Source organism: Coregonus lavaretus, assembly GCF_964263955.1.
Source record: "Coregonus lavaretus genome assembly, chromosome: 2".
NCBI lineage: Eukaryota > Metazoa > Chordata > Actinopteri > Salmoniformes > Salmonidae > Coregonus > Coregonus lavaretus.
In genome coordinates, this window is record NC_139989.1 from 58,024,026 (window position 1) to 58,038,241 (window position 14,216).

Genomic DNA, 14,216 nt, shown 5'->3' on the forward strand with positions numbered 1-14,216 from the left:
TGCTACAACAGTAACTAACCATCTGCTCTAGAAAAACACCTTAGAAAGGAAAACAACATCCATGAACCACATCCATTGTTCCGTGTCTGATACAATACTGTCAAGTTCAAGTCACCTTGGTCAGTGTGGCTACATTAGATAGATGGAGAGTAGCAAAGGGGAACTTTCTTTCCCCTGAGTCGAGTGGAAAATTACTCAAGGTCAATGCCGTACCACGGCCCATTGTTTGAAGAGCCCTGTGTCAAGAGACCACGTCTTTGATCCTTCATGTGTGCTCAGTCAAGATTACGATAATAATCCCACATATTGTACTAACCACATTAAAAAAATAGAAACTAATACATCATAAAGACCTATACAGATTTGTGCAGCATTATACAGATCTGAAGGGTAGTTATTGTACAGAAATGCTGTATATCTCAATATAGCACTTCTACACCTCTATGTCCTATACTTCTAGGTTGTCTCTATGTCCTATATTTCTAGGTTATCTATGTCCTACACCTCTAGGTTGTCTCTATGTCCTATATTTCTAGGTTGTCTCCATGTCCTATACTTCTAGGTTGTCGCTATGTCCTATATTTCTAGGTTGTCTCTATGTCCTTCACAGTTTCCAGCAAGACATGACAAAGATATGACTTGACTGTTTTTATCAGTGCGTACTCTGTCTGTGTATTCTATCAATCAGTGGCCCAGTGTTTCAAGTATCTCTTTCTATAGCTGACCTTGTCCTTGATCTGTCGTTTCAGGCTGAGAGAGGAGAGAGAGTGACTCCAGCGGCACCATGAAGACCTTCTTCCTCCTTCCGCTGACACCCTTCCTCCTTTTCCTCCTCCTTCGGCTACCCGGCAGGACTCTGGCCAGCGACTGTCCCCAGGACTGCACCTGCTCCACCCCAGAATCCATCTTCTGTTTCCAGCGCCGCTCCGCCACCATGCCCCACGGTGTCCCGGCACCCACCAAGAACCTCTACCTCTTCGCCAACGGCATCGAGACCCTGGCGGAGGAGGACTTGGTGGGGATGGAGAGCCTGGAGATGCTGGATCTGAGTCAGAACAAACTCACCAAACTGCCCGACCGGGTGTTTGAGCCTCTGACTTCCCTGAGGAACTTGGACCTCTCAGCCAACCAGATCACCCATCTGTCAGAGGAGAGCTTTGCGGGCATGGCCTTGCTGGAGAGGCTGTACCTCTACAGCAACCACATCCGGACTATTCACCCCGCCGCCTTCCAAGGCCTGGAGCAGCTGCTGGAGCTCAAGCTGCAGGGCAACCAGCTCACCTCGCTCCCTGCCCTAGCCATGCCTAGGCTGCTGCTGCTGGACATCCGCTTCAACACCCTCCCATCCCCGGGGTCAGCCGACCTCCAGATGCCCAACCTGGAGTCTCTGAAGCTGGCTGGCCTGGGCCTCAAAAGCCTGGACGAGGACCTGATGGCCAGCCTGGGGAACCTCCATGAACTGGACATCTCCGGCAACCAGTTAGGCTCCTTCCCCCTGGCGCTGAGGGAGGCCCGGGGCCTGATCCACCTGAGCCTGGCCGGGAACCCCATGGGCCCACTGACGCTGGAGGACCTGCAGAACTTGGGTGAGCTCCAGGAGCTGGACATCAGCAACCTGAGTCTGCAGGGCTTACCCGATGGGTTCGCACAGCTTTTCCCTCACCTGACTAAGCTGACGGTGGCCGAGAACCCCTTCAACTGCCTGTGCACCCTGGCCTGGTTCCCCGGGTGGCTCAGGAACCAGGGGGTGACTCTGGGCTTCCCTCCCCTCAACGCTGGGAAGGTGCTGGAGAGGCTGGAGCACAGGGAGTTTGGCTGCCCCACCACCACTACTGTCACCGCTAGCACAGTCAGAACCAGCACCACCATGCCCCCTCCGGTCACCACCCTGCCCAGCACCACCCCAGCCATCCCTGCACCCGGGCCCAGTGAGGAGGACACCTCAACTGGGACAGACAGCCAGCCCCTGCCCCCCATCCGTGCCTCTCCCAGCAGCAGCAGCCAAGACCCAGAGGTGGACTTTTTCTGCCCCTCCCAGACCTGCTTGAACGGGGGCACCTGTCGGCTGGACGGGCAAGGCCACCTGGAGTGCACCTGCCCTCGTGGCTTCTACGGCACCTACTGCGAGAACCGCCATTACCCCCACGCCCCTCCCGATCAGGATCACAATGACAACAACAACGACATTTCCACGGCAACCGTCACCGCCGACGCCCCCGACATCAGCTCGCGCCTGGTGACCAGCTCCTCCATCCTGTTGGACCTGCACCGCTACATCGAGGCACGGCCCTACATCCGCGGCATCCGTCTAACCTACCGCAACCTGTCGGGGCCCGACCGGCGTCCCATGCAGCTCAGCGTGCCCGCTTCCTACCCGGAGTACACCCTGAGGGGGCTGAGGCCCAACTCCACCTACACGGTGTGCGCCAGCCCACTGGGCGACCTCAACGGTGGGGACAGCGTCTGCACGGAGGCCCACACAGCGGCCCAGCAGCACACTGCCACGGGGAGGCAGGTGGAGGACAAGAGGCTGACCACCATGCTGCTGCCGGCTCTGGCCATCCTGCTGCTCCTAGTCCTGGTGGCAGCTGCCGTGGGGGTGGTGTGCTACATAAGGAGGAAACGGGCCAAGGGGCAAATGGATTTGGACTGTGAGCCAGCCCAGCTGGAGCTGGAGGGAGTCAAGGCTGGTTTGGACATTGGAGGGGCGATGTCCCAAAAGCAGCCGGAGCCGGCTGTGGTTCAAAATGGCGGCCTGGAGTACGAGGTGCTGCTAATACAGGATCATTGCACGGCGAACAACAACATGGCTCTCTCTCATAAGCCCTCTTATTTCTGACGCCTATCTCTGTTGCTACTCAGACCCAGAGGGTAAGACTATGTTCCTCTAGCTACTCCTTCCCTCACGAACTAGACACCAGCTTGAGTTGTTGGTGACAGTGGAGGAGAAAGAGAGAGGACCAGCCAGCCACGTGTCAGCAATTGAGAAACTGAACAAATATTTCACTTACCATGCTATGTAATGTTTGTGCAGATATTAAAATAAGGGAGCTTTTTAAAAAAGTGCCTTTATTCTTATTTACACACCTCCTGCTTTGTTTCTGCAATCACATTGCTGGACTGGCGCCCCGCGGCTCGCTACTGAACGCGCCCACTCTCCACAGCAGGTCAAAGGTCAAGCGAGGCTGGGCCAGGCAGAGACACACCATCGGCTGGAGCCAAGGGTCAAAGTGACCTAATCCCTGCTGTGTGTGCTCTAAAAAGGGGTCTGCACTGAAATGGGGGTGTATTGCTGTGCCCCCCTTGTGATGACTGAACTATGTAAAAACAGAATAAGCAATTACTTTGCTACGTAGCACCTCAGCACTACCCCAGTGGTGCTTGCTGTGAATGACATCAGAGTCACCAAATGAAGATAACTTTTTTCAGTAATTGAAAAGCAAGGTGCCTGACGTTTACCATGCTTTGTTTAGGCTCTATTGCTTAGTGAAGTTGTCATTTTTTTGTTGTGTTTGTAAATGTTTTTATACTCTTGCTGTTGTTGTTTTTCTGTACATACGTGACTGTTACCACCCTTCCATCCCCCCCTAACTGCTTGTGATTTAACGGACAGACAAAACCCCAGATTAAAATCTTTGAAGATTAAAACTTGTTTGTACCAGCGAAGTCAATCAAAGGCTTTACCCTACGAATGTCAGACAGTCTAAGTAGCTGTAAGACTGGGCAGACTTTGAAACTAAATCCCCTCTCCATTCTCTGGCCCTCAACCCCATCCCCCCTACACAAAAATCAATGATAAACAAGATTACAAGAATTACAAAGGGAAGCAGTTGGCTGAAACCCTAACATTTGTTTCTGTGCTGCAGCGAACTTCAAACATCCCCCGAGCCTGCCTCAGTTAAACCACACACACATGATTACCACAGAGAGAAGAAAGGGGAAAAAGAAACACTTAATTTCCAAAGGCTTTATTTATTGTTTATGTCCCCAAGAGGGAACACAGTTATTTCAGTAAACCGCAATTCACAAGAACGCACTTGCTAGCCTAGCGTAGTCTAGCTTAGCCTAGCCTCAGAGATAGATGCTTGTGGATTTCCCTCAGGCAGAATTAGTCTCTACGGTGCTTTGTTGTGCACCATTAACCGGTCTTTGGCAAAAGAGGTTCCACGTCTTGCTCACTTGCAGCCAAGCAGACTATGAAAAGTCCAAGCGTAGCATATAGTTTGAAGGTTTTATATGGGCTCTGTCTGGGACGAGGGACATTGAGGACTTGTATTTGGAAAAAAGTTGTACACCAAACTAGAATATGCTGAAACACCAGTGTTGAGATTCAAATCTCAGAATGTGAAAACAGTCTAAGTAACTTTTATGTGTCTGGCGCTAACCTCCCTGCCCCTGATGAGGATCTCAGTGCCGACTACAGTATGAAGATCTCTATCGGTAAACAGCTCAGTGATAATGTGGCAGCATGTCCCGTCTTGTGCACAGAGGGGCAGACATCAAGTCACTGTCATGCTTCAGTAGTACTGTATCCCCCACTAAACACACAGAGATACATACACATACACACCGCACACAAACATGCTCACCTACTCTGTCCACTAAATTTAAAGAGATTCTCCAGTACTTTGTATAGTTTTTAGCCAGTAGTTCTGAAAGTAGCATTCACGAGACAAAAGTGGTCCCTACGTACTATGCAGATATGTGCCCCGCGTAATTTCTCTTTCATGCTCTGCTGTGTGTGCATCTTGCTAGCTGTCGCTCAAATTGCAAGGAGCTGAAGCTCATTGGCTAGAACTTGAATTGCTAGGGGGCTGGCCCATGTGGGGGAAAATGTAGGGAATATGGCGCAGCACAGCGTCGAGAAAAAGTTCATTTTAAACTAGGGATTAAATGGCTAATTGAGGTAAGACAGTAATTCTGTGAATAGAGTATGCATGTATGAACTACACATTGACACATCCAGCCCAAAGCGGGAGGTTTAAAATATCCTTAGTAGTCATCAAAGGATGACGTAAATGTAATGTAAATGTTAAAACCTCATGAAATGGGCATGGCAAGGCAAGGGGTCCCTCTTCTAACATGCTTAGTGACCAGGCAGTGTACATGATTACTATTATTTTAGTGAAAACAACACAGGAGATTAAGATTGGGAAGGCAGGAAGGGTTGGTGGATGCTGTATACCACTAAATCTTATACAATCTTAACAAATACTTAGGACTCAATATTTAACACTTAGAATTAAATCTGTTTAAACTGTGTAAAACTACCAAAACAACCTAACTGGAATACTTGGTTTTACAATACAAAAAACATTGAAAATATCCAGACATATTTTCGATATTATTCCTATTTTTCCCTGTTTATTTTGGGAAGCTTTTCATTGTTATTGTTCATCTCTTTCCATTTCCTTTTGAATTAAGTGAACATATTTTTATGAGCGAAAAAGTTAAAATAAATAACAATAAAAATGGAAAACAAACAGTTGAGGTTTCGTCTGTTTTCTTCTTCTAAGTCAGGGCACTCCAACCCTGTTCCTGGAAAGCTACCGTCCAGTATGTTTTAACTCCAACCCTGTTCCTGGAGAGCTACCGTCCTGTAGGTTTTCACTCCAACCCCAGTTCTAACTAACTTGGTTCAGTTTATCAACCAGCTAATCATTCAAATCAGGTGTGGTAGATTGGGGTTGGAGTGAAAACCTACAGGATGGTAGCTCTCCAGGAACAGGGTTGGAGAGCCCTGTTCTAAGTTGTCTGTTTTTCTCTGTCTAAGTAGAACATTTGACTGGCAGTGGAGCAACAGATTAAGTCTACCATCAACTTCACCTCCTTCATTCAGCCATCACTCCGGGAAGCAAGGGAAGAAGGGACCAGCGGAAGAGAGGGAGGCATGATTTAGCCGGTTATTAAACCTGTCAGGATGTCAAGTCTGGCAGCCAGTTTGCAAACTCCCCCCCATACACACACACACACCGATGTGTGTGAGCCTGAGAGAGAACACATTATTTTTATGTATCCGTATCTGTTAGCTCTCCCAGGTCCTGGGCTCTTACTACCACCACCCCCAAGATGTGCTTCATTAATAATCCAATGTGTCCAAGAGAGTGTTACATTCCCCCATCCAGCAGAGCACCACCCAACACAAACTTTTTACAAGATTGTTTAGATTTTTAGAGTCGGGGGGGGGGGGGGGTCTAGGTATTTTTGTCTTAATAGCGAAATGCAGAAAGCTGGAGGCAAAGGTAAAAAATATGATTGAAACCACACTGAGGCTAAATATTATAAGTGATTTGTACCGCCTGACCCTGAGCTAATGGGTTAGCATTGTTTGTTAGCGTACATAATATATTAACCGCTGACCACACACGAGTTTACAGGTAAAGGCTTGGCAGGGGCTGACTGTATGTAGACACACGGCTTGGCTCAGCTACAGCTGTCCAGCTGCTAGCTGTTGTGCTCAGTCCAGCACTAACAACACAAACAAATAAAACAGCTCCACTGCTATCATGAAGGCCCCTATTATTTCAATTTGTTCTGAGCGAAAACATCCAAGTATACCCAACCAGTAACCAGTAACACACACCCTGCAGGTTAAGCCACTATTTTTCAAACATTTTCTTCTTCTCTTGTCTCTCGCCGTCTCTCTCTCAGTCTCTCTCTCTCTCCCTCCCCCTCTCTGTCACCTCATATGTTTTGCTAACTTTTAGCACTCATAGTATATAGTTGGAAAATAGATACAGAATTCTGCCTCACAGAGTTAACCCAGGTTCAACTGGAGTCTGAAACAATCATGTAGGTGACAGTGACAGCCAGTACCTGAGACTGCTAAAGAGGACCCTGTGTGGATATGAGACAAAGAACGTAAGAAAGGGAGAGAGAGACCGGGAAAGAAAAAGAGAGAGGGAGAGAGAGAGAAAGATAGAGAGAGATAGAAACAGAGAGAGATACATAGAGAGAGAGAAACACAGGGAGAGCATGTCTGTTTCTCTCTTTTCCTTCTGTAAAACAGGCCTCTTTTCTTTCCCTTGGCTTTAACAGAGACCTGGCCTCTGGCGAGGGGCCAACCCTGACGCTGCTCAAGCTGCATGCGCCACTCAAAGGAGCCATTGTAGCAGTGAAAGAGGCCTTTTTCAAATTATCATCCAGAAAAATTCCACACAAAATTATTGCTGAGTAAATGTTGTTGCACTTTTTTTTCCTCTCTCTTGTTTTTTGTTTCAGCTTCTATTCCAAAACCAGGGCTGGGATGGAGTCTGCCAAGGACAATGTGTTAAAACACGGGTCGTTGTGTGGCTCCAAATGTTCTCTCTCTCTCTCTCTCTCTCTCTCTCTCTCTCTCTCTCTCTCTCTCTCTCTCTCTCTCTCTCTCTCTCTCTCTCTCTCTCTCTCTCTCTCTCTCTCTCTCTCTCTCTCTCTCTCTCTCTCTCTCTCTCTCTCTCTCTCTCTCTCTCTCTCTCTCTCTCTCTCTCTCTCTCTCTCTCTCTCTCTCTCTCTCTCTCTCTCTCTCTCTCTCTCTCTCTCTCTCTCTCTCTCTCTCTCTCTCTCTCTCTCTCTCTCATAATAGTAGGGATGTGAGAGCTGAAGGGTGGTGTACTACTGTACAGCTGGCAGTAAGTGAGCCCTGTGCGTTCCCTCTAGTGCCAAAGCCAACGGATGGATCAAAGGGCATGAGAGGGCAGCGGATGCCCGCCTGAAAGTGAGGGATGACAGGAGAGGAAAGAGGAGAGGAGAGGAGAGGGAAGGAGAGGAGGCTAGGGGGGAAGCTTTGGTTTGGTTTTATATGCTTTTCACGTCAACAAATTGTGGCGAACACATGCAGTGCATTTCACATGCTGTTCAGATGTGGTACATTATATTTATGGTAAAAGCAGGGTAAAGGCTGTGTATATATGGGTGTAAGGCAGTTAAGCTAGGGGGCAGGAACCAGAGGACACCATGAGTAAGGAAAACCAGAGGCTGAACTACAGCAAAGTATAGCATGACAGAATCCAAAGAGAGAGAGAAAAAACAGTGAGATAAAAAGATGGAGAGAGAAATGGAGAGAGAGAGACGGAGGGAGAGATGGAGGGAGAGATGGAGAGAGAGATGGAGAGAGAGATGGAGAGAGAGATGGAGAGAGAGATGGAGAGAGAAAGATGGAGAGAGAAAGATGGAGGGAGAGATGGAGGGAGAGATGGAGGGAGAGATGGAGGAAGAGATGGAGGGAGAGATGGAGAGAGAGATGGAGAGAGAGAAGGGGGAAGCTGTGTAAAATAATTACAAGGGTGCATGCAGGGCCACGTGCAGTGAAATCCCACGACTCTGCAGAGACGAGTTGCTGACTTGTAAAGAATTGTTCACTGAGAGGGCTGGTGGGTGTGGGGGTGCGTTCAACAGAGCTGGCTTCCAAAAGTGAGCCTGAAATTAAAGAGCATGCATCTAATCTGAACAGCCTGTCATTCTGGAACGCACCACAAATGTGCTTCTCATTTCATAGGAATGAGAGGGGGGGGAGGGGGGAGCTGGGGTGGGAACGAGAATTGTATTTATTCCGAAAAAAAGTGGGGGGTAAATCTGGCATTAATGAAATAGGGAGGTGGTTGGGAGAAAAACACACGTGTGTGTGTGTGTGCGTTTGTAATAGGATGCTTGGTCCACTGATAACAACAGTTTGACTGATCTGGTGAATGGATAGCGATTCCAGAGACGAGATGAGCTCAATTAGACTCTATTGGCCAAGGAAAACAAGATTGGTTCTCTAAGTGACCAATGACCACGTGTAAGTCGCTCTGGATAAGAGCGTCTGCTAAATGACGTAAATGTAATGTTATTACAGCTGTTTCTGGTGTTGTTAGTCTATCTGACTTGTGTGAAAAAGTATGTATCCTATGGGAGATGTCCTTGAGATATTAAGGCTACTTGAGGCTTTTGTTTGACTTTGGATGGAATATGGAGAGAGGATGATAGCCTGTTGCTTTGTAAGGTCTTCTGAGAAACTTGTTCTGTATGGAGGAGTCAGGAGACTGTCTCTGTGTTGACTTTTCAGAGCTGTTGTAGACTTGAGCCATACTCTTACCTCGGACGTATAAGAGCTGTTGTAGCCTTAAGCGAGGCTCTTTACCTCAGATGCCTCTACTTGAGCCCAGCTGTAATGGGTCAGAGCGCTGGGCTGGTTATAACAGATAGCTGTCTGGGACTGGTAGTAATGTAATAAATCCCAAATCGACCCCTAGCCCCTAGTCCCTAGTCCCTAGACCCTACCCATTAGCTACTCGTATTATAGATCTGATTGGATAGGTGTAAGCAACATGGTGGAAGTAATTTTACTTTAAAGGGGCAGTGCAGTCAAAACTTGATTTTTCCAGTGTTTTATATATATTTCCACACTATGAGGTCGGAATAATACTGTGAAATTGTTAAAATTCTGATAATGCACTTTTAGTGTAGGAGCTGTATGAAAAGACCGCCTGGGTGGGTTTTTTGGACCACCTGATGACATCACCAAGCCTTATAAGTTAATAGACCAATAAAAAAAGAGAGTTTGCCCTCCTCTCTGTCAAAAACAGCTCGATTTCAGGTAACATATCCCTCCTATTAGGCTTCTCCAATTAGGGCCCTCCCTCAGACCACTCCAAGACAGTCCTAACAAAATGATTGCTTGAGAAATTGCATTTTACTAAGATATTTTTGTTTCTTTTTGACAATTTTAATTTAAAACAATCACAGTAAGGTAGAAATGATTTGATATTGAGATAAAAAGGGCTGCATTGGACCTTTAAACAAATTAGATTATTTAAGTGTCTAGGGGTTAGAGGTTAGGGCAGGACCAATCCTGGTCCTGGGGACCCAAAGGAGTGCACATTTTAGTTTTTGCCCTAGCACTACACAGCTGATCCCCAGGACCAGGATTGAGAACCACTGGGTTAGGGGATAAGATTTGATTTGGGATTGGGCCTAAAACACACTGTGATATGGGGCTATGTACATACTTCAATACTGGCCTTCAGTCTGTCTGTCTGTCACTAGCCATTCCCATCACACTGATGTTCAGTCACCAGTCCTGCCTGGAGGGTTCAGACAGACAGACAGAGAGACAGACAGTGTCACTGTTACCTCCTCTAGAGCAGTGTTTCCCAACTCCGGTCCTCCAGTACCCCCAACAAGGGCTGCTGCTGTCGTAGTTCATGTTGGATCAAATGACATCAAAAAGGGTCAATCAGAGCTAATCAAACAGGATTTTATTGAGCTGATCAACACCCTAAAAGCATCCAATTATCTCTGGTCCCGTGCTGTCGCTGAGTCGCGGCTCCGAAAGGTTCAGCAGGCTCTTAGCACTTCATATCTGGCTTAAAGACTACTGTCTTAAAGTTGGCATAACTTTCATTAAAAATGTCGACACTTTTTGGAAACAAAAAAATGCTCTACAGGGATGATGGACTCTGCCCAAACCATCTAGGAGCCATTTTCCAAGGCTGCATTAAGATATTGACTCAGCGACAGACCAAGCCCTGCTCAGGTAATACCTCCCATCCTCTCTAAGCGTTATCATCGTACTGTTGTCTATACTACCAGGGGTGTTGTCAGTTGTAATCTTGTACCCATTCGTTTGAACTCCACTCTTAGATCTCCTATTGTTAGCTCAAAAGAGGAACCCACAGTGGTCTGCTCACCCAGTGCTTTTAGTTCAAATGTGAATTCCATAAACTTGAATACCCCCTCGGTTTTCAAATCACGTAGAGGGCTTGGGATGCTGCACGATAGCAACCAAAGCCCATGTAGGTCAGTTTATAACATTCCATCATTGGTTACTCTGATAGTTCCTCATATTGACATTGGTTGCGGCCTCAGGCCCTATGGTGCTAACCTTGGAAAAGTAATTCCAATTTCTTCTCCTTCCTCTATTACTAATAGGGATAGACAAAATGGTGCAGTTCTATGCAATCTTATAGCCATACCAACTATATTAATATCAACCATCAGACAGGGCCTGCAACCGCCTATTGAACGTAGCTTGTTTGAGTTTGAGTTTCCATGTGACTTAAAAAATTGTAAAGGTCTTGGGTTGATGCATCTGAACATTAGGAGCTTACTTCATAAACTGGATTACATCAAGATCTGGGTTATGCAGACGAATCCGGATATTCTGGTATTGACTGAAACTTGGATCTCTGGGGACATTCTGGAATCTGATATTAATACAGACAGGGTAGAGGTGGTGGAGTGGCCATTTTTATTAAAAATAATTTCTCTGTCACTTTACTGAAATCCATTTCCCTTGCCCCAAAATGTGAACTACTATCGTTTAGCCTTGGTCTGGGGAAAAATGTATCCATAACTGTTATAGGGGTCTACCGTCCTCCCTCAGCTAACCTTTGTGCACTCGAGGAGTTAACTAGTTTGTTTACTAATTCAGAAGTTATTATCCTGGGTGACCTAAATTATGATTGGGAAATGCAGACTTCAGACAATCTAAAAAGCATGTGTAATGATCTAAACCTAACCCAGCTGGTGACTAAGCCTACACGGCCCAATCCTAGAGATCCTTCAAAGTCATCTCTGATTGATCTTATTTTAACGAATACACCAGAGAATGTGAAAATACACAAATCTAAGCTTTGTGCCATCCCAAAGAGGAACTTAAAAAACTTCAGTGAACAGTCTTTTTTACATGATCTTTATTTTAGTGACCTTGATTGTATTTCAGCTTTCCCTGAACCTGATTTAGCTTGGAGCCTCTTAGCAGATGTCTTCAATGCTATTGTGGATAATCATGTACCCTTCAAAAAATGTAAGGGTTAAAGGTAAATCGAATGCCTGGTACACTCCGCAATTATCAGAAATCATTCATAAAAGAGATGATGCTTGGGTCAAGGCCAGGAACACAGGCTTAGGCCCGGCTGACAAGCTTTTAAGCAACTGAGGAATGATTGTTTAAGACAAATCAGAAAGGCTAAATCTGATTATAATGTAACCACTCTTTAGGACTGTAATGGGAACACGGCTAAATTATGGAAAACTGTCAAATCCCCAAAGGGTTCTACTTCCTCCTCTCTGCCACAACAAATTAATTCAGACACTGGCCTCATTACAGAAAAAAATGCCATCATTGATGCATTTAATCACAATTTTATTTCAGCAGCCTCTCTCTTTGAAAGAACATCTAAGCCTATTCACAATGATGTTGGGCTGGATGCTGATAGGGGAAACTTGCTAAATGATCAGAGAAATTATAGTCAAAGCTTTTCTTTTAGGCTATTTACAGAAAAATAAGTCCTGGATACTTTGCTAGCAATAGACAACAAGAAATCCACAGGGGCTGACCAATTGGATACTGGTCTGTTTAAGTGTGCAGCAACCATCATTGTTGGCTCAATTACCCACATGTTTTATTTAACATCGTTATCATTAAATATTCAAAAATAATGGAAATCAGCTCTTGTACTGCCACTCCATAAGGGCGGGGATAGTAGTGATCTTAATAAATATCACCCCATTTCAAGGCTTCCTTGTCTAGCTAAGATTCTCGAATCCTTGGTAAATGTACAACTTTGCTATTTTTTATGTGAGAAATGTATTTTGAATGTAAACCAATCAGGGTTTAGGCCTGGGCATAGCACTATTACAGCAACCACTTCAGTTGTTAATGATCTTGTCAATGCTTTAGACACTAAAATTAAATGTGCTGCTTTGTTTGTGGACCTGTCAAAAGCTTTTGATACTGTTGATCATGCTATTTTATTGAATAAGTTGTCCTCGATAGGCCTGAGCTCTGACGCCTGTTCTTGGTTTCATGATTATCTTAGTGACAGAACTCAGGCCCTCGTGATGGATGGGGTTAAATCTGAATTTCTTGAAGTACATAAAGGTGTACCACAGGGGTCGATTTAGGGACCTGTTCTCTTCACTATTTATGTAACACCATTAGTCAATCTGTAAAAAATTGTAAACTTCATCTATATGCAGATGATACTATTATGTATGCTATTGTCCAGACTGTTGATCTGGCTGTGTCAAAACTACAGCCAGATTGTATAGCTATGCTGATCAAAAACTTGTGCTTAATACGGGCAAAACTAAATACATGTTGTTTTTCAACTCTAGTAAGAACGTTTCAGATGAGCTACATGTTCACTCATTAGATGGTTCTCTAATCGAAGATGTTCCCACATATACAGTGGGGAGAACAAGTATTTGATACACTGCTGAATTTGCAGGTTTTCCTACTTACAAAGCATGTAGAGGTCTGTAATTTTTTATCATAGGTACACTTCAACTGTGAGAGATGGAATCTAAAACAAAAATCCAGAAAATCACATTGTATGATTTTTAAGTAATTAATTTGCATTTTATTGCATGACATGCAGTGGGGAGAACAAGTATTTGATACACTGCAGATTTTGCAGGTTTTCCTACTTACAAAGCATGTAGAGGTCTGTAATTTTTATCATAGGTACACTTCAACTGAGAGAGTTGAAGTGTACCCATGATAAAAATTACAGACCTCTACATGCTTTGTAAGTAGGAAAACCTGCAAAATCGGCAGTGTATCAAATACTTGTTCTCCCCACTGTAAGTATTTGATACATCAGAAAAGTAGAACTTAATATTTGGTACAGAAACCTTTGTTTGCAATTACAGAGATCATACGTTTCCTGTAGGTCTTGACCAGGTTTGCACACACTGCAGCAGGGATTTTGGCCCACTCCTCCATACAGACCTTCTCCAGATCCTTCAGGTTTCGGGGCTGTCGCTGGGCAATACGGACTTTCAGCTCCCTCCAAAGATTTTTTATTGGGTTCAGGTCTGGAGACTGGCTAGGCCACTCCAGAACATTGAGATGCTTCTTACGGAGCCACTCCTTAGTTGCCCTGGCTGTGTGTTTCGGGTCGTTGTCATGCTGGAAGACCCAGCCACGACCCATCTTCAATGCTCTTACTGAGGGAAGGAGGTTGTTGGCCAAGATCTCGCGATACATGGCCCCATCCATCCTCCCCTCAATACGGTGCAGTCGTCCTGTCCCCTTTGCAGAAAAGCATCCCCAAATAATTATGTTTCCACCTCCATGCTTCACGGTTGGGATGGTGTTCTTGGGGTTGTACTCATACTTCTTCTTCCTCCAAACACGGCAAGTGGAGTTTAGACCAAAAAGCTCTATTTTGGTCTCATCAGACCACATGAACTTCTCCCATTCCTCCTCTGGATCATCCAGATGGTCATTCGCAAACTTTAGACGGGCC

At 45.6% G+C, this 14,216-nt stretch overlaps 1 protein-coding gene across 1 annotated transcript; it reads left to right on the forward strand.

Moving 5' to 3' along the window:
- The first annotated feature begins 754 nt into the window (after window positions 1-754).
- Window positions 755-4,153, forward strand: LOC311150527 (vasorin-like). The gene has a single exon (XM_084188010.1). It carries the CDS (start codon window positions 785-787, stop codon window positions 2,837-2,839), a length of 2,055 nt encoding a protein of 684 aa, XP_084044136.1. The 5' UTR covers window positions 755-784; the 3' UTR covers window positions 2,840-4,153.
- Window positions 4,154-14,216: the final 10,063 nt, after the last annotated feature.